The 24,569-nt window shown below is 39.3% G+C and overlaps 1 protein-coding gene across 2 annotated transcripts in view; it reads right to left on the bottom strand.

The window, feature by feature from the left end:
- Positions 1-23,797, bottom strand: part of FGL1 (fibrinogen like 1) — a 33,817-nt gene extending 10,020 nt beyond the window's left edge. Inside the window, exons 1-3 of one of the 2 annotated variants that reach the window (XM_036838819.1) lie at positions 23,769-23,797; positions 12,552-12,631; positions 10,210-10,442 (exon numbers count right to left, since the gene is read on the bottom strand). In XM_036838819.1, the coding sequence (XP_036694714.1) occupies positions 10,210-10,408 (199 nt within the window). In that variant the 5' untranslated portion in view covers positions 10,409-10,442; positions 12,552-12,631; positions 23,769-23,797. The remainder of the gene's footprint in view (positions 1-10,209; positions 10,443-12,551; positions 12,632-23,768) is intronic. The other variant, XM_036838820.1, reaches the window with a different exon arrangement.
- Between the last annotated feature and the right edge of the window lie 772 nt (positions 23,798-24,569).

Genomic DNA, 24,569 nt, shown 5'->3' with positions numbered 1-24,569 from the left:
CTTCATCACTTTCTAAAAACACTTATCAGGTTGAGACCAATCATATACTACTGCTTTGGTGAAATGTTCATTTTTCTAATGATTTAGGCTTTATTCATATATTTATTTTTGAGATTCAGAAGCCCAAGTGTTCTTTATACATGCTGGATTATTTTTAAAAAATCCTGTTTTGGCAATTAAACAAGCAGAAAAACAATGGGAAAATGATTGTCTAAAATTAGTTCAATGTTATTCAAAAGCTTACATCTGTGATCAAGTATAGCACACAACATTTTTCATTCAAGTAAGCAGATTTTAACGTTGTTAGGAAAGGAGCTCTTTGCTTACATTTAATTACCTACCAAAGAGCTGAATAGTAAAGACTCACAAGTTCCAGACTATTTTCCAAGCAAATATGAAAATGATTAGCTATAACATTTGCCTCTGGAAAACTCTGTGAATATGGAGTTTTCAGCCAACATTTTCTATTTGTTTTTATTTTATGCCAACTCTGAGTTTAAGTTTTTAAAAATTTTTTCTTCTTCCCAGAGGAAAATGCCAAACACAACTTAAGATCCAGAGGAAGGATTTCAACTGAAAAAACAAAAACAAAACCCCAACAAATAAATAAACATCAAAAAAGTGCCAGTAGCTCAATTGCTTATAGCAAATAAGTTAAGGAGCCTGCCTTGGGGAAATGTGACTTACACTGTGATAGAAAGTTCAAGCAATGTAGTGTTTAAAATATTAGCTAAATATTTTAAACTACTATGATTTTCAAAATGTTTCGACCCACTCAACGTCCCCAAGAATAGGAAGGAGAAGGGCAGGAGAAGGGTTAAAGAGCTCTGTGTTCATGGGAGTTTAAAAAAAAAAAGAATTTTTGGATACTTACGTAATGCTAGAGTGAGGCCAAGGATACCTGCCCTCTGTTTGATAAACACTGTGTTAAACTGGGTGAGGTGAACACTTTCTCTGATCATGCAGAAAGCAAGCCATTTTGGAAGGCTGAATGTTGAAGCTTCTAAAAGTGCCATGACAGCCTGCCAAACGAGCTTCTTCCTCTTGTCCCAGAATGGTGGCTGAGCCCAAAGCTGAGCACCAAAGGCACCAAGTACCCCACATTCTAAACTCACAGAAAGGCCAGCATGAACTCAGCCATCACGCCACAGAGCATGCTGGGGAATGCCGGAACTGGCCCTACCACTGCCATCCTTACCCCCAGGCAACATAAGGTAAAACTTAAGAGGAGAGAGAGGACGTTGCAGTATTCTTGTAGGGGAGGGTTGGTGGGCTCTTTCCTCTGAAAACAAGGGAGAGAAGATATAATAATGTAGACATTCATTGAGCTAAACGCTAAATGCTTTTGTAATCATGTTACATGTATTAACTCATTTGCTCTTTTTTAAAAAAAATTTATTTATTTATTTTTGGCTGCATTGGGTCTTCGTTGCTGCGCATGAGCTTTCTCTAGTTGCGGCAAGTGGGGGCTACTTTGTTGCGGTGCACGGGCTTCTTTTTGCAGTGGCTTCTCTTGTTGCAGAGCATAGGCTCTAGGTGCGCGGGCTCAGTAGTTGTGGCGCACGGGCTTAGTTGCTCCGTGGCATGTGGGATCTTCCCAGACCAGGGATCGAACCCGTGTCCCCTGCGTTGGCAGGCGGATTCTTAACCACTGCACCACCAGGGAAGTCCAACTCGTTTGATCTTTACAACAAAGAGATAGGTCTTCTTATCACTTCCATGTTACAGATGAGGAATATGAGGCACATAGAGGTCAAGTAACTTGCTCAAAGGCCATGGCTAGCAAGGGCAACTGGACTTTGAAACCAGGCTTTGGACTCTCTACATTAACCACTACACATACTGCCTTGAGAGACTGTCTCATAAAGATTGGGGCTCCTGCAGAAGGGGGCATGGTTAAACTAATGGTCTTGGCTGAACAGATGTGATACCAAAGGCTGTTGTGATTGTCACCAATTAGTGTGAATTTGGTACTACAATCTTTTAATGTAGGCACATAATTCAATCACACCCAAAAGATTAAAAAATACATCTAATTATATGTTGTATAAAAATGGTGGTGATGTGATGAATTGGGAGACTGGGATTGACATGTATACACTGATGTGTATAAAATGGATGACCAATAAGAACCTGCTGTATAAAAAAATAAATAAAATTAAATTAAAAAAAAAAAAGATACTGAGATAGGAGGTAGATGGGGCCCTGGGCTGGACAGCTGGAGTTTGTCCAACGGGAGTAAATTGGAGCTTTGTTTTCCCTGACACTCCAAAGACAAAGGGCAGGAGCTGAGCTCTGCTAGAGTAAAGAGATAAGATGACCACATCTATTACCTCCCCGACTGCATATGTGCAGAAAAGCTCCTCAGGGGTCAAAAAGGGAGGGGCACGACCCCATAATAAATGTTGTCAAATCTCCCACAGGCCTCTGCACTGAAATCCATCTTGGCAAAAAGATGTGCATGCATGTTGGAGAGATTTCTAGGGCAGGTCAGGTGTGAAAAAAGAAACAAGATAACTGGCCAAAGGTAAACAAAGACCTGGAAGAACTGCCTTATATAAATGATTTAACCCCGTCTTTACTGCACTCCTCATTAGGGAGGACACCCACACCCTTTCTCTCTGGGTGTGTATTTCTGCCTTGCTTCTGTCTTAAATAAATAAACTGTTTCTCTGTGTGCTCTCCCACATGTTATGCTGTGTCTCTAATAATAAACTTTGTACCTGTTTTTGCAAAAAAAAAAAAAAAAAATCATGTGATTTGTGCATTGTTTTCAAAAATTGCTAGGTTGTATGTAATTAGGCATTTTCTACTATGAGATGAATTAGAATTCAGAAAATAATTGATTTAGTAATAATATAGTAACTTGTAAATAAGAACAAAGAAATTTATTTCTACAGATCATATACATGAATATTTAATTTTTTAATTTAAGGAGACCGAAAACATACACTTTGGTGTGAGCAAATTTTTATATATTTTATATAATATTATATATTATGTAAATATATTATATATTTTCTTAGAATTTATGTCTTATTATACATTTTATTTATTCAGTGTTTGCCCTTGGTAGGCTCTCTAGTACTATTTTCCTATATGCTGAAAAATAAAATACAATTGAACTGGATTTATATTTCATAGCTTAATCCTCCTTCTCCTCCTTCATGCTTGCCTCACCATAAACACATCATCATAAAAACAGATCTACTGACTTCTGGAATTTTTTTAGCTGTTATACCCAGAAGCAGTCATGTAGAATGTCTATTATCTATCTTATTATACATGCTATAATTTTATAACACACACACACACACACACACACACACACACACTATAATAGTTTGTCTAGACCCTGTCCATATGACTCTTCTACCCAACTCCTACTTATACAGTCAGTTCTGCTCTGTCCTTGGTATTTCAATTTCCTAGTAACTGATGTCTTGCCTTACTCCTTGGTGACCTCTTGTTTCCTAAGTTCTGCTCCCAGCACTCTCAACACAGGGGTGAGAGTGTTAGTGCTTAAACCTCACTCTTCCCAGGACTGGTTGCACAGTCCCTGTAACAAACACCCAACTGCCTGCCTCCTGCCATTATCTGGCACTTGAATCTGTGTTGACAACCCACTCAGACTGTTTAAATAGACACCCTGGATCTTGAGCTTGGTTTGGTATTGGGAATAATGGTACTTTTTTTTTTTTTTTCAGCCGCGCCACGCAGCTTGTGGGATCATAGTTCCCCGACCAGGGATCGGGCCAGGCCATGGCTGTGAAAGTGCCGAGTCCTAACTACTGGACCGCCAGGGAATTTCCTGGTACTTCTTCTCTTACATTGATCAGTTCCTTGCCCTTGAGATCAGTATTGTTCCTACTTTTGGAATCACATATCCTTTGCGGACCAACCTGTTACCTTCCTCTGAGTTGTTATTCAAATAAATATCTTGTTTTACTCCATGAGTACATTTGAAGCATCTGCCCTCTCTTTTTTTTTTCCATCTGATTTGTTCCACCAATTAAATTTTTAAAATATATATTGAACATTCACAATATGCTAATCATCACATTAGATGCTAAAGGTACCAGTACCTAGACAGTTTAGCAGGAGATAGACAATTAAGCATGCAGTGACAATACTCCATGATAAATGCTGAGATAGAAAAGTAGGGACTTCCCTGGTGGTCCAGTGGTAAAGAATCCGCCTTCCAACGCAGGGGACACAGGTTCCATCCCTGGTCAGGGAACTAAGATCCCACATGCCGCGGGGCAACTAAGCCCGCGCGCCACAAGTATTGAGCTCGCATGCCTAACTAGAGAGCCCGCGTGCTGCAAACTACAGAGCTCGTGAGCCCTGGAGCCCACATGCCACAAGAGCCCGCACACCACAACAAAAGATCCTGCGTGCCTCAACAAAGATTCCACGTGCCACAACTGAGACCCGATGTAGCCAAAAATAAATAAATAATAAATAAATCTTTAAAAAAAAAAAAAGAAAGAAAAGTAAAGGGTGCTTTTGGAGTACATGGAAGTGGTGCCTAATTCAGTCTTGAGGGTCAGGAAGTTTCCTGAAGGGTTAAACTGGGGTCCGAAGGATGAATAACAGGAGTCAGCCCAGGGGAAAGGATTGAGTAGGGAAGATGTTCCAGACAGAGAAAATGGCTAATGTAAAGTTCCAAGGAGAGCAGGGTGCTGTTGAGAAACTGAAGTAAGTTACTGTACCTGGAATGTAACATGCAAAAGAGAAGCATGAAAACAGATCATGTCAAAATGCTGTGTACTTCTGATCCCATAGCTATGCAGCCTCCACAAAGCCAGCACACGCGTAACACCAGTGCTCTCTCTGCCAGGCAATCCCCTCCAACACCAAAGATACTTCTAACTCCTTATCATTCTACGTTGAGCCCCTGTGGTCTAGAGGCAGCGTCAGCCCTGGAATCAAAGACTCCCCTTCACACTTACAGCCTCTTCTCTCTCCTATCCTTGTACCACTCCCACTCTTCTCTTTTCCCTAGCTCTGATTATGCACTTGGGGGTTTTTACTCTTTTTTTTAAAGCCTTATTCTTTTAAATTTTATTTATTTATTTATTTATGGCTGTGTTGGGTCTTTGTTTCTGTGCGAGGGCTTTCTCCAGTTGTGGCAAGCGGGGGCCACTCTTCATCGCAGTGCGCGGGCCTTTCACTATCGCGGCCTGTCTTGTTGCGGAGCACAGGCTCCAGACGCGCAGGCTCAGCAATTGTGGCTCACGGGCCTAGTTGCTCCGCGGCATGTGGGATCTTCCCGGACCAGGGCTCGAACCCGTGTCCCCTGCACTGGCAGGCGGACTCCCAACCACTGCGCCACCAGGGAAGCCCACACTTGGGGGTTTTGATGGCTGCTTTCTCGGACCTCCCTGCCCCGGCCCTGACCCCTCTTCTGACCTGGGGGGCTACAGGAGAGAGAACAACAGGGGCTGAGGGTGACAGCAGCAAATTCAAGGTCATGGAAGTTATGTCAAATTTAAATGGCAAAGACTTTATATCCATTCTCCCCAAGGAAATTGGGGTAGGCAAGAAATAGATACGGTAGATATAGATAAATCTTTTCATTTTTGTCAGGATCCCTTGTAGTTTTGTATCTAGTTTATTGTGTAACAATTTATCTTTGAAACATAAAAAAAATAATGATAGCTATATTTATGAGTACTTACTGTGTGCCAGGCACAGTTCTCATTGTTTTACATGTATTTATTCATTTAATTCTCAAAATTCTCTAAATTAGATACCATGATTATCCCCATTTTACAACTGAGAAAATTGAGGCCTGGAGAAGTTAGACAAATTGCCTGAAGACCATTGTTAATAGTGCTACAATCCATTCTCCAAACAATAGGCAAGACTTAACCTTGCTCTAAAATAGACTGTTATATGTGTTTGGGTGACTAAGGGCAGGGACATCCACAGAGGGCAGACCCAGGCCATTATGATGGAGCCCGGAGTCGGTGTGTAATCTACTTTGTTTCTATAACAGCCTCTGCTATTCCTCTAGGAAAATTCACTGGCAACAGCGATCCTTCCGGTGTTTCTTCTGTAGAGTCGGTTATGTCAGAACATGCCAGTTTCATGGGCTGCCTGTCTGGTTTTACACTTAGCAGGGGGAGCACACATGTTATTCCTACTTCGCCGCTGGCTAGGTGCCCGTGGCTCCAGATTGAACTGGGCTTCTTAGAAGAATTAAGCCAATGCTTGATAGCCCCGTCATAATATGGCCACTAGCTGACCACAGACATGGGCAGTGGATGGGGCCAGTTGGCTGCTACTTCTGGTGGATGCAGCTCTTGACCAGGCGCTATAATGGAATGATTTTAGGTCTCAGGTGGATCTGTTGTGTTAGACTTGAAAGAGGTCCAGTACCCATGTCTTTTCAATGTTTAGAATCAGTAAATGTAATGTCTTTTTAAATCTATGAGCATATCTCAGAATGGCAACCTCATTTCTCCCCATCCCGTGCTTGGTAGAAGGAGATGAGAAACTCTGAGGACGGCAGGTCTGATTTACTACTTTGTGGCGGGGTGCAGATGCCCAAGATATGCACGCCCCAGGCGCTGTCCAGGAAGGCACCCTCCACCGCCCCACTGGCTGCAGTGTCCTTCCAGCATCCTCTGTTGATCCTCAAGCGCCCCTGTGGGAGGAACACGCTGGATTACGTCTTTCATTGAGCAACATCTCCTGGAAAGTACATTATCTTGATGATGGTAGACACTCTTTTGAAGACGGCACATTTTATTCCTTGAAAGGGCTTCCTCATTTGTACCAGTCACTGACAACCTGTTCATCAAAAAGATCATCCCCCATCAGGCGTTTAAAGACACATGATCTTGACTGACACGGAACATGTCTCCTGGATTTAGGAAGTGATGTTAAAATCTGCCTGTCCACTCCCTCCTTGATCAAATGGAATGGATAGCCTAGGAAGCTACCTCACAATAACCCTTGCCAACTCATCTACCTGTCTCAGCACTGAGGAATTTACCCCGAACATGCTTCACTCCTCCACCAGGAACACTCCATTCCAGAGCAATCATGGCTCTCAGCCCCTTACATCTCTGACCTCACCGACATTCCACTGGTCAGTCAGGTTCTGAACAAACTACAGATCTCTCAGCTAAGATATCCTCTAGTGAATCAGTGACAGAGTGGTCACCGGTTGGCCCAGAGCCCTGACGAGCCCTGATGAAAGGACACCTCTAGTAACTTTTCTTTATAAAAGTACTACCTTCCCGAGCCAGAAGCTGATATCTAAGGCAATGTAAGGTATATTAGCTTGCTAGGGCTACCAGAACAAAATACCACAAAAATGGGTAGCTTAAATAATAGAAATTTATTTTCTCACAGTTATGGGGCTCGGAAGTCCAAGATCAAGACGTCAGCAGGTTTGGTTTTCTCTGAACCCTCTGTTCTTGGCTGACTTCTTGCTGTGTCCTCACATGGTCTTCCCTCTGTGCACACACATCCCTGGTGTCTCTCTGTGTGTCCAAACTTCCTCTTCTTATAAGGATACCAGTCAGATTGAATCAAGGCCCATCCTTAATGGCCTCCTTTTAACTTAAGCACCTCTTTAAGGGCCCTACCGCCAAGTGCAGTAGCATTCGTAGGTACTGAGGGTTAGGGCTTCAACATACGTATTTTGGGGGAACATGATTCAGCCCATAAGACAGAGTAATCAATCAAATGGCCTTTTGACTATTCTGATTACCCACTTCTCTGTGAATCAATCCTGTCATCCACCATGATTGACCAAATTAACCCAGTGAGATCTTACCCTCTAATCTGTGTCTTATTGACATTTTCTGCAGTCTCAGGATAGGTACCTGAAGCCTCCTTGTTGGATACCTAAACATATTACAACCAGGTCTCAAACACCCAATAAAAAGAGTACCAAACTGGGAACTTCCCTGGCGGTCCAGTGGTTAAGACTATGGGCTTCCACTGCAGGGGGCACAGGTTCAATCCCTGGTTGGGGAACTGAGATCCCTGGTCCGGGAACTGAGATCCCACATGCCATGCAGTGTGGCAGAAAAAAAAAAAAAGAGTACCAAACTGGTACAGGACCCCACCTCCTACCTGAAAAGAAATAAAGCCTCTGCTTTGTGACCTCAGGGAACCTTGGACTTTTTCAGCCTGTGGGAAGAAATTTGGTAAGAAGCCTGATCTGGTTTTGGTCTTGAGCAATCTCATCCACACCCAACAGGGAAAGCACTCCTTTTCAACCCTGTAGGGTTTATAATTTAATTGGCCTGGATTGGAGCTCAGGCACTGTTTATAGTTTCCCATGGGTCACTTGCATTTCTGCACATTTTGCACACAGAGCTTATGTTCTGGACTGTTTTTTTCAAGGATGTTTCTATAGTGAACAGCTTTGGGCAGACAGAGATAGTGGCTGCCCCAGAGCAGATGGCGGGTTTGTTTGCTTCCTCTGGGGTGCGAAGGCTGGGCAGACTTGCTTGTAACCTATTATAAAAGACTGAGGTTTCCTAAGCTCAGGGTTCCTCAGCTGTGACCTAGCCCACTGCCTGCACACCTTCCACCTGGATTATTCCACACTGCGCCCTTGGTATTTGCAGGCTGGACACATTGGTGCAAACATGAAGCTCATGTCTCTGACCCTGGAGTCTCTTAGTCTTCTGCCAGCATCCCTGAAACTGTGACAGGCCATCAGCATTTTAAAAGGTCACCAGGTGATTCTCTTGAGAATCACTGTCTTTAAGAAATCACTACTGATTCTGCTTCCTGTTTGATTGCTTTCCTGAGTCTTCTTTCACTGTCTTGCTTAATCTTCCCAGTAATTCTCCACTTAGGTTCCAGTTCCTGGTTCTCTGCCCCTGTGATGGCTTCCGACTGTCCCTTGTTTCTGAAGCCTGTTTTTACCCAAGTGGTCCTTAGTTCCTCTTTGTTCCATGCTTCAGAGCCACACGCCATTCTCGCTCTGTATCCAGTCCCACTCTGCAGGGCAGTGGCTCTGGTCCCCTAAAGTGGGGAAGGCAGTTGGACTCCAAGGATCAAGGGCAAAGGATCAAGTTGCTGAACAACAGAGTCAGGAACTCAGGGCAAAGAGTCTGAGCAAAGAGAGATTAGGATCTCAGTAAAGAGAGAAAAAGGGAGCATTTTATTGAAGCATACGTTCTAATATTCTCACAACTCATATCTGACACTGATGAGTATATTTAGAAACACAAAATAAAGATGTTTTTATTCTCCTCAGCTTGGCATCTCATTAGCCTCTACAGGTTCTCAATTATAGTCAGATATATTTCCCAATTTATAATTGCTTATCTTGCTATTCCTATTTCTATATACTACCGTGCTTTCATTCATAAATATGAGGCTCTACTATGTTCCAAGGTCTCTGATGGGAAATAAGGAGCAAAGAGTGTATTAAACGTCATCCCAGACCTTATAAAGTATCCAGTTAATTGACAAAGATAGGTTCATAAACAGAGAAATTATAATATATCATGGCAGTACAGTAGACATATAAGAACAAAGCATTCCAGATGTCATTCTCATTTGTGACAACTATTATTTGTTTATTTTAAAGTTGCCTGGAGGAAATCAGGTGAATAGTTTTCTGTAGGGAATAAGGATATGTGTAGTGATAAGTGCGATATGTTAGCAGTTTAAGATCATTTAGTTTCTGCGGGGAAACCTGGCCTAATGAAAGGGAAAATGACCAAACTGTAAAATTTACACATAAAACATAAATAGTAGGGAGATTATTTATTTTCCTAAATAATTCTGATTCTTTTTCCTGCCCTGCCCTTTTATTCTATTACCTTACTTACTATCCTAAGGCATATCAGGGTTTCAGAAGGGAAAACTGTATAAATGAAATGAAGCAAGACACAGTACACAAATAAAAAACTGTAAAATTTCACAAATATAATCTGCCATTTGCACACTGATATTTAAACAATCTATTGTCATGATCTCTTATTAAACTATTGAAATCCTCAGATAACTGGCATATGCTATTCAATGTCCCTTGCAGAGATAATAGAGAGAAAGGGGTAAAATATAGTAGAAGACGTTAAATTTGGTATAATGCTTCATGTTGCTTGTTACTGGAATAGGAAAAGCTCTTTAGCAAAACCTGAAGTGATCAAATTACTAGCACCACCGTTGCACACGGGTGTATGATGTAAGTTACTGAAACACGTAAGAAACATAGATTCTGACCTGTGTATTGCCTCTTGCCTCCAAGGTCAATGACGCTATTCTCCTCTCCTTCATCAAGGAGCTGGACTTCCTTCTCGTGCAAAAGCTGCGCGATCTTGACCCGCTGCTGCTTGACCCGGGTCTCAAGCAGGTGCACCTGGGCTCTGAGCCGCGTCTGCTCCTGCAGGCAGTTCTCGAGAGCCTGCAGAGTAATGCGCATCTCGCTCTTAAGGGGAAGAAACGCTCCGAACAAGCTGGATAAATTAATGATTCAAATTTGTCCCCAACTCCCAGTTCAGAATAATATTCTAACCAGAAAGTGGTTTGCAAGTTCTAACACTGTTTGCTATTTGGAGAATAAGAAATTATGGCTTACCGTAAAGTGCTTGAACTAAAAAATGATATAAAATAATCTGAATGACTACACCAAGAGCTGTAGAGTGGTTGTCTCGTTTGATCCTCGTAACGATTCCACGAGGTAGGAAGGGACTCATCCTTGAGGAAACTTGCAATTTCTCAAGGAAACAGGAAATTCTCAGCGGGCAAGAGGAGTCAGGATTCATATCCAGTTCAAGGATCCTACTCTCAAACGCTACGTATCACTGCCTGAGTGCTTTCTTAACAGGAAAGTGCTTTACAGCATCATTACATGTGACTAGTATGTCAGTCTCTAAAATAAACAAGGCTTTTGAATGACCTTTTTGTATTAATATGTTTTAAAAATATACTGAATGCTCATAACCTGATGACACATGGTCACCTTTCTAAGGGATGCTACTTTAGACCCTCAGATCCTTGAGTATCTTACCCATTTACCTGTTTCTGGAAATTCTACTGGAGTCACTTTACCTTTTGGCTTACTTATTGTTTTTCCCTTAATTACTTCAAAACAGGATGGAGAAGCCTGAGTCTTTCAGTTAAATTATTTACTTTCTCTAAAAAGGCAAATAACCCAAGAATATTGCATGTGAAAGAGTTTATCAGCTTCCTTCTACAGTGGCATCTGACTGAGCAGATTTCTCCAGAGATAAAGCAAATGTGGTGAGTTGGGAAGGGGAGTTGCAGAGGTGTGCCTCCTGGGAAAAGCTACTGAGAACAAGAAGCTGCAGTAAAGACCCTTAAGTACTCAACGCTGGGAGAGTTACTAGGGGATAGTGAAGAGAAAGGACAAAAGACAAATTTTTGCCTTTTTCCTGTTTTTACTTTGACAACTCTATTTGCAGCTCATGTCATGATCTCCTGTGATAAGCATAAATGTTTGCTGAGAAATTATGAATTTTAACGTGTAAGTGCCTTACACTACTTTTATATACATTATTTCCTAAAATAGGCATTTGAATACAGTCAGACATATTTCCCAATTTATAATTGCATAACTTCCTGTTTCTATCTTTATGTGCTACCTTGTATTCATTCCATAAATATGAGGGCATACTGTGTTCTGGGCACTCTGCTAGGCTGTCTGAACAGCATGCTCAGATATTCTGTTTGGGGCAAAAGAAAGATGTAAATACGTTGTCTTCCTATGAAGGACTATAACGTAAACATAGAAATTCGGCCTCTAAACTGAAGGTCATATAGCAAGAGAATGGAGAAATGATAGTAGAGGACTCCTTCCTCCCATCTCCAGGCCCAAGTCACTGAATCTCTCCCAGCTGTTTCTCTAGGACTATTTCTTATTTTCGGACTCTCTCTTCAACTCTCTTTGATTTATCCTCTCTGAACGAGTTATTTGCTTAGCCCCCTGAGTTATACCTGTCTAAAAAATGAACAGCAAAGACATTTTATGGCATCTGGAATCCTGTGTTGCTTTCTAATAGTGGGAAATTGGTTGTGATATTGTTAAATATAGTGGACTATACAATTTAAAAATAAAGGATTACAGGGCAAGGATGTTCAATTTTTTACGTGACTACATATACAGTGTTAGTAAGCTTATTTAAAACTTACGGGTTTTCTTTCTCCCAGAACTTTGAGTAAATGATTGTTTTTCCCTTTTTACTCATGAATGGAGAGAGGCACAAGTTCATTGCAATTACTTTCAAATAATCTGTTTAGACTGACACTGTCCGATACTGGAAAGCTCAAGGTCAATTTCAAAGGACAGTTTTAAATTCTTAATATTATGTAACCACCCAAATAACCCCAGTAAATAAAAAAGATTTTACGTAGTGTGAATACTGATTTTTACTTAAAAAAAATTTTTTAAGCACTTAATAAGTGCCTATTATGTGGCAGGTGCTTTTTCATTTTCCCCCTAGTTAAGTTTTTTCAGTGACAAGTTACTATAGACTTTCTGCAAAATAAAAGAAAATTCAGATCTCAGTGGGTATTTAAAACAATAGTTTTTGTAATGAGCTTACCCAGCTTTCCCTGCCCATTACCAGAACAGTGGTGAGAAGGATGAAACTTATCATCTTCGCCATTTTTCCCACTGAAAGAACTGCAAGAACAAAAAGAATTTCATAAACTTAATTTATTGTGAAGTTTTCATGAGACCAATGCTGGCTTGGCTCAGAGTGATCCAGGAGGTCAGACACAGTTCCAGGCTGTTTCTAATCTGAGCGTCGCCATGGAAATTCTCCTCGACTTTCCCAGGCTTCCCCCCACAGAAGGATGCTCACTGTTACATTGTATAGAATTGAACCAGTTCCACAGCAAAAACAGAGGAACTCTGGCTCTTGGGAGTATGGAAGAGGCACAGGCTCTTCAAGCACAAAGACGTGGTTTCATATTTTGGCTCGTTCAGTTCCTAGTTGTGTGACCTTAGGCAACTTACTATAAAATGCTCCTGATCTGTAAAACAGACATCATAATTCTCACCTTATAGGATCGTGGTCATTTTGTTGTAATATTTTCAAACACCCTAGCATATGATAAGTGCTAAATGAATAGTCACTCATTTTGTATATGAAACGCTTTTTATTTTGACAAAAAGGAAGAAAGTAAGAGTTACAACAAATAGAAGGTGATATGCATTATTTTTCTCAGTGTTTTAATGTATAGGCAGCTACCAAGATAATATAAAACTTTAAGCTCTCTTTAAAGTTGTAGAGGAAAATTAACTTTACCACTTCTTGAGATTATTTTAAAAATCAGTCTTGAAGTCATGAGTCTTGATGAAAAATTTTGTTCATCCTCAAAATAACTTCTGTATGCTGCCAGTGGTGAATTTTCATAAATTTTAGAAGCTAAGGAGCTTAAAAGGGCAGAAGTACCTGCATAATCTTCAGACAAATTTATACCTATTTCTTTTTGCTTAAAAAAAAGAACCAGGGCTTCCCTGGTGGCGCAGTGGTTGAGAATCTGCCTGCCAATGCAGGGGACACGGGTTCGAGCCCTGGTCTGGGAAGATCCCACATGCCACGGAGCAACTGGGCCCGTGAGCCACAGCTACTGAGCCTGCGCGTCTGGAGCCTGTGCTCCGCAACGGGAGAGGCCGCGACAGTGAGAGGCCCGCGCACCACGATGAAGAGTGGCCCCCGCTTGCCACAACTAGAGAAAGCCCTTGCGCAGGAACGAAGACCCAACACAGCCAAAAATAAATAAATAAATAAATAATAAAAAAATAAAGGAATTCCTTTTAAAAAAAAAGAACCAGAATCAACTGAATTATTTGTCAGCCTATTTTTATTCTTATAAAATCTATGACCGCTAGGTCCTTTTCATGTATCTCTTTCTCAATTTTTACGTAATTTAAAAAGTGGTTCCTGGGCTTCCCTGGTGGCGCAGTGGTTGAGAATCTGCCTGCCAATGCAGGGGACACGGGTTCGAGCCCTGGTCTGGGAAGATCCCACATGCCGCGGAGCAACTGGGCCCGTGAGCCACAATTACTGAGCCTGCGCGTCTGCAGCCTGTGCTCCGCAACAAGAGAGGCCGCGATAGTGAGAGGCCCGCGCACCGCGATGAAGAGTGGCCCCCGCTCGCCGCAACTGGAGAAAGCCCTCGCACAGAAACGAAGACCCAACACAGCCAAAAATAAATATAAATAAATTAATTAATTAAAGAAACGTTTAAAAAAAAAAAAGTGGTTCCTAAACTTTGCTGTCCGTTGGGATCACTTGGGGAGCTTTAAAAATATTTCCACGTCCAGAAATTGAATCAAATGTCTAAAGGTGGCAGTCAGGGCTTAGAATTTTTAAAAGACTCCCAGCTGATTCCAATGTACAGCAAAGTGTGAAAAGCAAGGATTTAGGGACTTAATAGACAATTTTTTTTTCAGTCTATGCTAACAAAATAGGTAGTTCTCAGTCCTTCTGGGGCCAAAAAAAAAAAAAAGTTACAGAATGAGAGGGGCACTACTTAAATTCAGGGACAAATAGCATGCATGGGTGTCTTGGGAAGCACTGCAAGATATAATGTGAATTTCTTAAATATGTGAAATTTGTGCATTACAGAGAGTAATAAAGAGTCTCCTAGATAAAAGCATACAATTTTACTTCACACAGTTTTACTTCTGGCTGATATATTTTTTTATTACATACCTAGCACTGTCCTAGGCTATGCATTTTATAAGCATTTTATTTAATCCTCAAATAACTCTATAAGGCAACTACTATTATCCTCATCATACAAATGGATAGATCAGAGAGCTTAAGTCACTGAAGACCGAGCAATTGGGCTGAGGGCTTTCCACCTTGAAGGCCCGTGACCCCCAACCTGTATTCTGCATGGCCTTCCTTTCTATATACATATACACCTGTTATATATATATATATGGGGACACAGGCTGCACAGAGGTATAGAGGCCCTGCTACTTGGCTTTCTCCAGTGAACACCACTCTCACTCCTAAACATGGCTGTGACTTATTTGTTCCTAAGTCATGTGCTTCTGCAAAGGAACATTAGGTCAACCTGGCAGGAGAGGACAGGTCTCCTGCCAGGTTGACAGGAGAGGAGACAGCTGCACTAAACAGAAGCAGTCCTAGAGAATCGTGGCATCAGCAAGCATTTATTGATTATTGGCTATCTGCTCAGCAGTGTGCCACATGCTTTGGGAAAATAAAATATAGCTGCCACATCAAGGCAATGTTTTGGGGAAGCAATGAAAATAAATATTAAAAGGGAAATTAAAGACAACATAAATTTAATTACATGTATTATATTTCAATTTAATATACATTAAACCATATGTAATTAAATATAAAAACTAAATTTTTCCAGGTGACGTCTCAAGACAAAATTAATTACTTCCTCCACTGTGATCTCATACTATGTTTACAGACCAATAGCATTCGTTCACTCAGTAAACACTGTTTGCTATGCTCCAGGCACTGTGCCAGGTGATGGAATTATCGTTTGATTTGTTTTCACATGTCTCTCTACAACTGCTTCCTTTTGTCCATGCTATTTTGTTTAGAATAAGATTTTTGAAGGCAAAGGCCACACCTTGCTACAACTGCTGTATCCCTAGCATCTAACTTATTATGGCAACCCTAATAAAAGTTTAGTTATTGCCTCTGAAGAAAAATTTCCCTGAGAGGGAATATCTTTCTCAGAGGGAAAAATATGAGTTCCTTGCCATAAATCTAGTCTGTTTGCAGTGACATACTTCCTCTCCTATGCTTATCCTTGTCAAGGGGAAAATGATGGGCTGAGTATATTTTTGAAAATAAGTGTTAAGAAGGAGTTAGGGACTTTGGGTTGGATTGAACACATAAATTTTTTTCTTTCTCACAAAACTCCACTAGAAAGGAGTAAAGAAAAATGGAAAAGACATGGATTGACAAGGTGAAAGAGAAAGGGAGAGGTGAAAACACCTGGCATGCAATGTCAACCAGATGACAAAAAGCACATGGGGGAATTGGCAGAGCTGCTAAAACTGAAGAGCAAGCAGCAGCAGCAGGGAGTACCACCAGAAACAAGCTAGGTTGCATGGCAGTATCCCAGATGGTGCTGGGTCGGAGGTGACCACTAGCTTGGAAGGCAGGGTGGAGGTGATGGGCTGATAGCTTCTCACCTAAACCCTGAACAGCCAGGTGAATAATGTTTTTCCCACCCCATCAGAAAATGAAAGGCTTCTTCTTTTTTTTTTTAATATTTTTTTAAAATTAATTAATTAATTTATTTTTGGCTGCATTGGGTCTTCGTTGCTGCACGTGGGCTTTCTCTAGTTGTGGAGAGCGGGGGCTACTCTTTGTTGAGGTGCACAGGCTTCTCATTGCAGTGGCTTCTCTTGTTGAGGAGCACGGGCTCTAGGCGCGCAGGCTTCAGTAGTTGTGGAGCGTGGGCTCAGTAGTTGTGGCTCGCAGGCTCTAGAGTGCAGGCTCAGTAGTTGTGGTGCACAGGCTTACTTGCTCCGCGGCATGTGGGATCTTCCCAGACCAGGGCTCGAACCCATGCCCCCTGCATTGGCAGGTGGATTCTTAACCACTGTGCCACCAGGGAAGCCCTGAAAGGCTTATTTCTATTAAGGTCGAACCAAAGAGACTCCAGGTAGCATGACCACAGGTACAATGGAGGTCAAAAGAGAGAAACTGTTCTATAAGTTTGAGCCCTCCCCAGGTTACTTCCATCCTGGCAGCCAGATAGCCACGCAGCCAGCTCTAAACTCCTCCCATTACTTTCCAGGCCAGAGATTTTGGGGTTCCTCTCTGGAGGAATGAATAGCCTCACAGAAAAGATCTTCAGAAGTTGACATTGGGAGATTCCCCAACAAAAGAGCTATGTTCTTACCTGATCATTCTCCAAAGAAGCCCACCAGTTGGCAAGCTTCTTTTATGCACACAGGAAAGGTATAGGCACAATATTTCGCTTATTTCTTTTCTATCTGAAGGGAGGCTTATTTTAAATTATATTCTGTGTCCATATTTACTTAACAGTCTAAAGAGAAACACTTAAAGACCAAACTTTCTATATGACAACACTGGGCAGAAATCCATATGATAGCAATTAATTTACCATGAAAGTATATAATTTACTTGTTATCATTTAACCCTTTTATCCAACATTGTAGCATATATCCAGAGAAAACCATAATTCAAAAAGACACATGCACCCCAATGTTCATTGCAGCACTATTTATCATAGCCAGGTCATGGAAGCAACCTAAATGCCCATTGACAGACAAATGGATAAAGAAGATGTGGTATGTATATATAATGGAATATTACTCAGCCATAAAAAGGAAAGAAATTGGGGCATTTGTAGAGACGTGGATGGACCCAGAGACTGTCATAGAGAGTGAAGTAAGTCAGAAAGAGAAAAACAAATATCGTATATTAACGCATGTATGTGGAATCTGGAAAAATGGTACACATGAACTGGTTTGCAGGGCAAAAATAAAGACACAGATGTAGAGAACAAACGTATGGACAAAAAGGGTGGGAAAGTGGGGCGGGGGGGCAGGGGTGGTGGTGATGGTGGGATGAATTGGGAGATTGGGATTGACATATATACACTAATATGTATACGATAGATAATAAAAAAATAAAATTAAAAATATCCAACATTGTAAACAAAATAACCAAAATACACAGAAGGAAGTGAAGTGCTGAGTAGATTACACAGCTAAATGGACAAAGAAATTAGATAAAACACAAGACATACAATTGTTCATTACAGAAAAGTTCCAAAGAGCATTTATAGACCCATTTTTTTTTCAGTAAGTCATCCTTTTATACATGCATATGATAAAGTTTGTAGTAACAGTTTAGGAAAACGGATATTTTAATCTATTATCCTAGTAGCTAGTTTTCTTTAAATTCAAGCATGTATTGTGTACCTGCTTTATGCCAGGTGCTATGTATACTAGATGCTTATACATATAGCTTATTTTAAATATATTTAATTATATTTAAAATATTAGCTTATATTAACATGTAGAGAAAATTAAGTTAATTATGGCATTTAAAATGTTTTCCAGTGTAAAACAGAGACCCCCACCCCCGTTCTGTGGGCTTTTAGAGGGGATAGAAGTGACGTGACAAGAAAAATGCAAGCAAACAGAAGTATAAACAAATTGAGAAGGAAGATGAATAGGCTTGCTATCAGCATCTTCTAATTGATAAAATAATCTTGGAATTCTATTAAAAACTCATCTAGGTAGCTTTTTTTTATATGAAAGATAAAGTCAGAGCCCATTTGCAATGCAGTAGTCTCCTAAACTTTGCATTTGCTGATGCTGAGGTCATACCTACAAAATTAGCAAAATTTCAGGTTGAAATGAAAACCCTAATCCAAGACATCTGATGTTATAATCAAACACATTTTCATCCTGATCCTGGGGGTAGTTTCATGTTCCTTTTGTCTGGGAGTTCTTGGAAAGATCTGCCATTATCATCGGTCCGACTGTCAAGACTCTATTTGTAAAGAAAGAGCTTGCAGAAGAATAAATTCTCACTACAATTATGACAATTTAGGTATATATGGAATGAAGACATTTCCACCTTTCCTGTTAGGCATAGCAGTCAAACACTGCTATAGTAAGACTTATTTTCTTTAGATTTAGCTATACCAGTTGTCTAATCTTGTTCATTTAGACATAATTATATGCAATTAAGGCCTAATAAAATACAACAAATCTCTGAAAAATGTGCCTCCTTTCCTCCATCAGAATGAAAGATAGAAAAAAATATGAGGAAAAACAAAAAAGAAAGAATCCAATTACTTTCAATGTCTGTATTCCATAAATCCCATTAGAAAAAATATGTATATGTTGTCAATGTATCTACTGTTGTCTGTACTAAATGTCAATGATTTTGAGTAGTATTTCATTGTAAACTTATCACTGATCTTTTTCCTAAGAAGAGCTGAGATGGTGACTACTGCTCTCTAAAGATCGTAAAGAACAAAAAGCTATTTGTCTTGTTTATGAATTATATGCAGTACTTGTCTACTTGAATCATAAATATCTTCACTGTTTTCTGCTACATTGACCAGCTTCTGAATTATCTATCCTTTTTCAAAATAGAAAATGCAAGTACCCTTTGACGTTAATACTATCGTTAATTCTCTCAGTTAACATGTTTTTCAATACTATGTAAAATTGTGATTTAAAAAGGCTAATTTTAAAAAGAAAAATGAACAAACCTCCATACTGTGAAAACGCAGATATAACAGAAAGCAGGGACTTGAACAGATAGTTGTACACCAGTGTTTACAGTAGCATTATTCGCAATAGCCACAAGGTAGAAACAACCCAAATGTGTATCGACAGATGACTAGATAAACAGAATGACATATATACGCACAATGAAATATTAACTTGAAACTAACACAATATTGTAAATCAACTACACTTCAAAAAAACAGAAAAAAAACCCAACAACAAAAAAAGTGTTAGCTTCCAGAGAAGGGGGATGGAGTAGAAGGAATGAGCCCAGGGACAGCCGATTTTCATCATAAGCCTCTCTGTATTATTTGACGTTCTTTAACTATGTACACTTTGATACACATTTTTAAACATCAAATTTTAAAACTCCATGATTTAATTTACATATGTAGAGGATTTTCAGACATGAAAATCCCTGACATGATTTTAAGTGTTTTTAACTGTCATTACCTAAAATTATTTTAAAATAACATACGGGCTTCTCTGGTGGTGCAGTGGTTAAGAATCCTCCTGCCAATGCAGGGGACATGGGTTCGAGCCCTGGTCTGGGAAGATCCCACATGCCGCGGAGCAACTAAGCCCGTGCGCCACAACTACTGAGCCTGCTCTCTAGAGCCTGTGAGCCACAACTACTGAGCCCACGTGCCACAACTACTGAAGCCCAAGCGCCCAGAGCCTGTGCTCCGCAACAAGAGAAGCCACCGCAATGAGAAGCCTGTGCACCGCAACAAAGAGTAGCCCCCACTCGCCACAACTAGAGAAAGCCTGCGCGCAGCAACGAAGACCCAATACAGCCAAAAATAAAAAAAATAACTTAAATGAATAAATTAAAAAAAAATAACAACATATTACCACAAACTGGGTGGCTTAAAATAACAGAAGTTTATTGTCTCACATTGTGGAGGATAGAAATATGAAGTCAAGTCAGCATGCCTATGCACCCTTCAAGAAGCTCTAAGGAAGAATCAATCCTTCCCTGCCTCTTCTAGCTTCTGGTGGTTGCCAGCAATCTTTGGCGTTCCTTGGCCTTGTGTCAACATAACTCTACTCTCTGCCTCCATCTTCACATGGCTGTCTTCCCTTTGTATGTCTCTGTGTCCAAATTTCTCTCTTAATACAAGGACCCCAGTCATTGGATTAAGGTTCCAATATGACCTATTGTAATTTGATTACATCTCCAAAGACCCTGTTTCCAAATAAGGTTACACTCACAAGTAACGGGATTTAGAATTGAACATATCACTTTAGAAGACACAATTTAATCCAGTACAGGTACTCAACAAAATATTTGTTGAATGGATGAGAAGAAAAATTGTGAACCTAAGTTACAATTTTAGAACTTCCCAGTATCTGTTATTGCAATTTTATAGTTGTTTACTAGAGACCGAATTCAGTTGGTCTGCTGAATTTATTAGATGTCCTTGTCAGATTCCCTCCATCATCTCCCCACTCCCAGTAACAACTAGAAACACTTAACAAACTATGCCTTTCATAAAGTTTGTATTGATTTGCAAATATGACATTGCAGTGTGTGATAGCTTAAAAAGAGTTACTTTTAAAAGAGATATTTGATTTATAAAATCCCCAAAGGAAAAAAAAATTAACTGAAAACTTAATACCTAAAATATTTAAAATTTGGCTCTTAATGGGCTAAAGCTATTATCATACCTATCTCATAATAAATTATTAGTTTGACTCATTTTTCAGTTGGTAATAAATATATTTCTTGAGCAAAATTACAACAGGTATGCTCCTATTTAAAAGAAAATCTCATTTGTATCCTTAAGGTCATTTATTATTTAATTTTAAAATTTACCATGAAGTTCAAGTAGCAAAAAGTAAAAACAAAACAAAACAAAAAAACCCTCCACATAACGGAGGTTTCTTAACATGTAATCAACTACACAGTCATAAACATATAAAGTTTTTTAATGTTACAGAAAATAAGAAGCAAGATAATTGTTTTATTATAAGCAAGCAAAAGAAAATAAAGACGGAAAATAGATTTTTTTTAAAACACATAAAAGAGATTTTTGAAGTAGAAAGTATTATCCCATGAGGTTAGAACACACAATCAAAATATAATTAAAGGAAGTGAGATCATCCAGTTGAACACTGCCAACATTTGAGGAAGCAAGGCTCAGAGAGTGCATATCATCTGCCTAAAGAAATAAAATAGACCCTCCTAGAGTAACAAAAATAAAAACAAAATTAAACAAATGGGACCTAATTAAACTTAAAAGCTTTTGCTTTTAAGCAAAGGAAACCATAAACAAGACGAAAAGACAACCCTCAGAATGGGAGAAAATATTTGCAAACGAAGCAACTGACACTTATTTGTGGAATCTAAAAAAAATGATAAAATGAACTTATTTACAAAACAGAAACAGACCCACAGACATAGAAAACAAACTTATGGTTACCAAAGGGGAGAGGGGTGGGGACAAATTAGGAGCTTGGGATTAACATATACACACTATTATATATAAAATAGATAAACAAAAAGGACCTACTGTATAGGTAGGTCCTTGTTTTATATATATCTCTCTATATATAACTGAATCACTTTGCTATACACTAGCCCAGAGCCTGTGCACCGCAACAAGAAAAGCCATCCAATGAGAAGTCCGTGCATCACAATGAAGAGTAGCCTCTGCTCCCCGCAACTAGAGAAAGCCCGCACAGCAATGAAGACCCAAGGCAGCCAAAAAACAAAAAAACAAAAAAAGTGCTCTGGGAGATGCTGGGAAATTATATTATATACAGATTGCAATGCATTATGTTTGGTAGAAGATAAAGGGGCAGGAACTTGCCTGGTGGTGCAATGGTTAAGAATCCGCCTGCCAATGCAGGGAACACGGGTTTGAGCCCTGGTCCCAGAAGATCCCACATGCCGTGGAGCAACTAAGCCCGTGTGCCACAACTACTGAGCCTGTGCTCTAGAGCCCGCGAGCCACGACTACTGAGCCCACGTGCCACAACTACTGAAGGCCGTGTGCCTAGAGCCCATGCTCTGCAACGAGAGAAGCCACCGCAATGAGAAGCCCGTACACCACAACGAAGAATAGCCTCCATTCACCACAACTAGAGAAAAGCCCGCGCGCAGCAACGAAGACCCAATGCAGCCAAAAATAAATAAATAGATAAATAAATATATTAAAAAAGAAAGAAAGAAAATAAAGGGACAGTGAAAAGCTTTGGCAGGTTTCTCTTGCCATTGAATTTCCAATTCATTGCCGTTAAAATAATCAAATCTGATCTTTCCCAGAGAAAGGAGGCAGCCTCTAGTCTGGCAGATCCTTAAACAATAAGGCATTTCAAAATGTTATTATATATATTTAAAAGTCATTATATTAACTTGATCATCTTTAGAATAATTCCTGAGAATATCTTAAGTCTTTTAAAATTCCCCAGTGCCTCCATTAGTAATTCCAGCCATCTTCTATAATATTGAAGAAATGTTTAGGTATAAGAAACTTGCTTTGAAATTCTGATCTCCATCATTCATCATAGTAAACCATCATTATTCTGCAAACCTGGATTGTGGTGAAGTTATATCAGATTACTTCACTCCTCACTATACAACTAGTTGTATTTATTTTACAATGTTTTTGCTTTGGGCTATCTCAAAATTTTAATTATTATAAAATTAAAATAGTTTTCAAATGGCTATTCTTTGATGTACTGTATCATTTGATATAAATTGTTCTAAGTGTAAGTCCATTTTTTTCCCAATAAAATCTTTGAGTTTAATTGATTATAGTAAATTAAATATAAACACAAAAATTTTAAGTTTGGGACTAAAAAGTTCTACAGCTGACATGTAACTTTTAAAAACACAATTACCAAACACAAGTACATTACTAGCATGTAATGGTAATTCAAAAATGGTATGTTTTAAGTGAGCTATTATGAAAGGATACAGATAAAAGAAATTAAAAGGAAGAAAAAGTTACTGAAGGAAGCATATTTAATAAGTTAGCATTCACAAATGGTAATGTGTAAGACATATTAATGTGTCTCATATTAATGGAAGACAGTTAAAATTACCCATAAACACAGACTTAGAGACTCCTTTTGGGTTATTTTCTTCTAATTTTTTCCCTTTTTCTGGTAATGGAATACAACAGTATCTTTGTTACTTATCTTAAGAATTTACACTCAATGAAAGCTTTAAAAAGCCAAGTAAGTTTGATTCCCAAAAGAAAGAAATAAAGAACATTTCTGAAGTTTTTACTTCTGAAGAGGAAATTATAACATCATCCATTTTATTTTCCATTTTGTATATTAAAACTGTAAATCTTTTTATTTACATCAAATTCTCATCCAATTCATTCAAAATGTACCAGGAATGGAAAGGAGATGTAATTCTAAATCTCTTTTCCAAGTGGCAGAAGCGGCCGTCTCTCTAATCAACCTAACCTTTCTCAAGAGCCAACAGTTGTTTCTCGAGTTATGCTTAATATCATACCTAGGAAATCAACTAGCATTACCACAATTATGTCAAAAGTGCAGAGAGGTTAAATACCTTGCCTAAAGTCACAAAGGAGTCAGAGACACAGCTTAGGCGAGGTCCAGCCACTCTGTCTCCCAGGCTCCTCTAACTGCATTCAGACTTTGTAATTGCTTCCCTGTTATTTGATTAGAAATAGGGACAGTGTTGATTCTGGCTTTAGTCCAGAAACAAATAGATGAGGAAATCAGTTTAACTGGAAGGAAAACTAAAAGAGGGAATTCAAGGACAAATCCCAGTACTCTAATATTTTTCTTTTTTTCTCCTATTTGAATGAATTTTTACTAAAAATCCAATAATATATCTTTATAAAAACATATCTCTGATTTTTTAACCTCTTACTATTGTGCTCATCCAGAGAATTTTTGTATTTTGATTAACTTCAGTAACGTTCACTTGAAGATTAAGTAAAACCAAAGTTTGGTTGAAGCTTTACTTTCTGGTACTAACGATAATAAAATTTTACCTATAAAGATACGGATTAAAATTTCATTTCAACTACAATATGGAGAGAAGTCAAATTTTTCTTAGTTATAAAAATGTGGCAAGTTAATAATTGTCAAGATGAAACAGTCAGTTTCTTTGATCTTTAAGAAAAGCAAAAATATTCTCTGAGGTGCAAAATTGTGAAATTTATCTGTAAGCATCAATTATCCTCTGATCGAGCTGTTCCTTTTGTTTTAAACTGTAGAGGATTTTCTAATGTGTAAGACGTTAGCTCCATTAATCATATTGCACAATAGTTTCAGACTGGAAACCCAGGTTCATCGTTTCTTTTTTCATTCTGATGTAACTCACGCTGTTGTTTGCTGTTTG

Source organism: Balaenoptera musculus, chromosome 21 (assembly GCF_009873245.2).
Source record: "Balaenoptera musculus isolate JJ_BM4_2016_0621 chromosome 21, mBalMus1.pri.v3, whole genome shotgun sequence".
Lineage (NCBI taxonomy): Eukaryota > Metazoa > Chordata > Mammalia > Artiodactyla > Balaenopteridae > Balaenoptera > Balaenoptera musculus.
The sequence above is the reverse complement of the archived record's forward strand: the minus strand, read 5'-3'. Positions and strand labels throughout refer to the sequence as shown.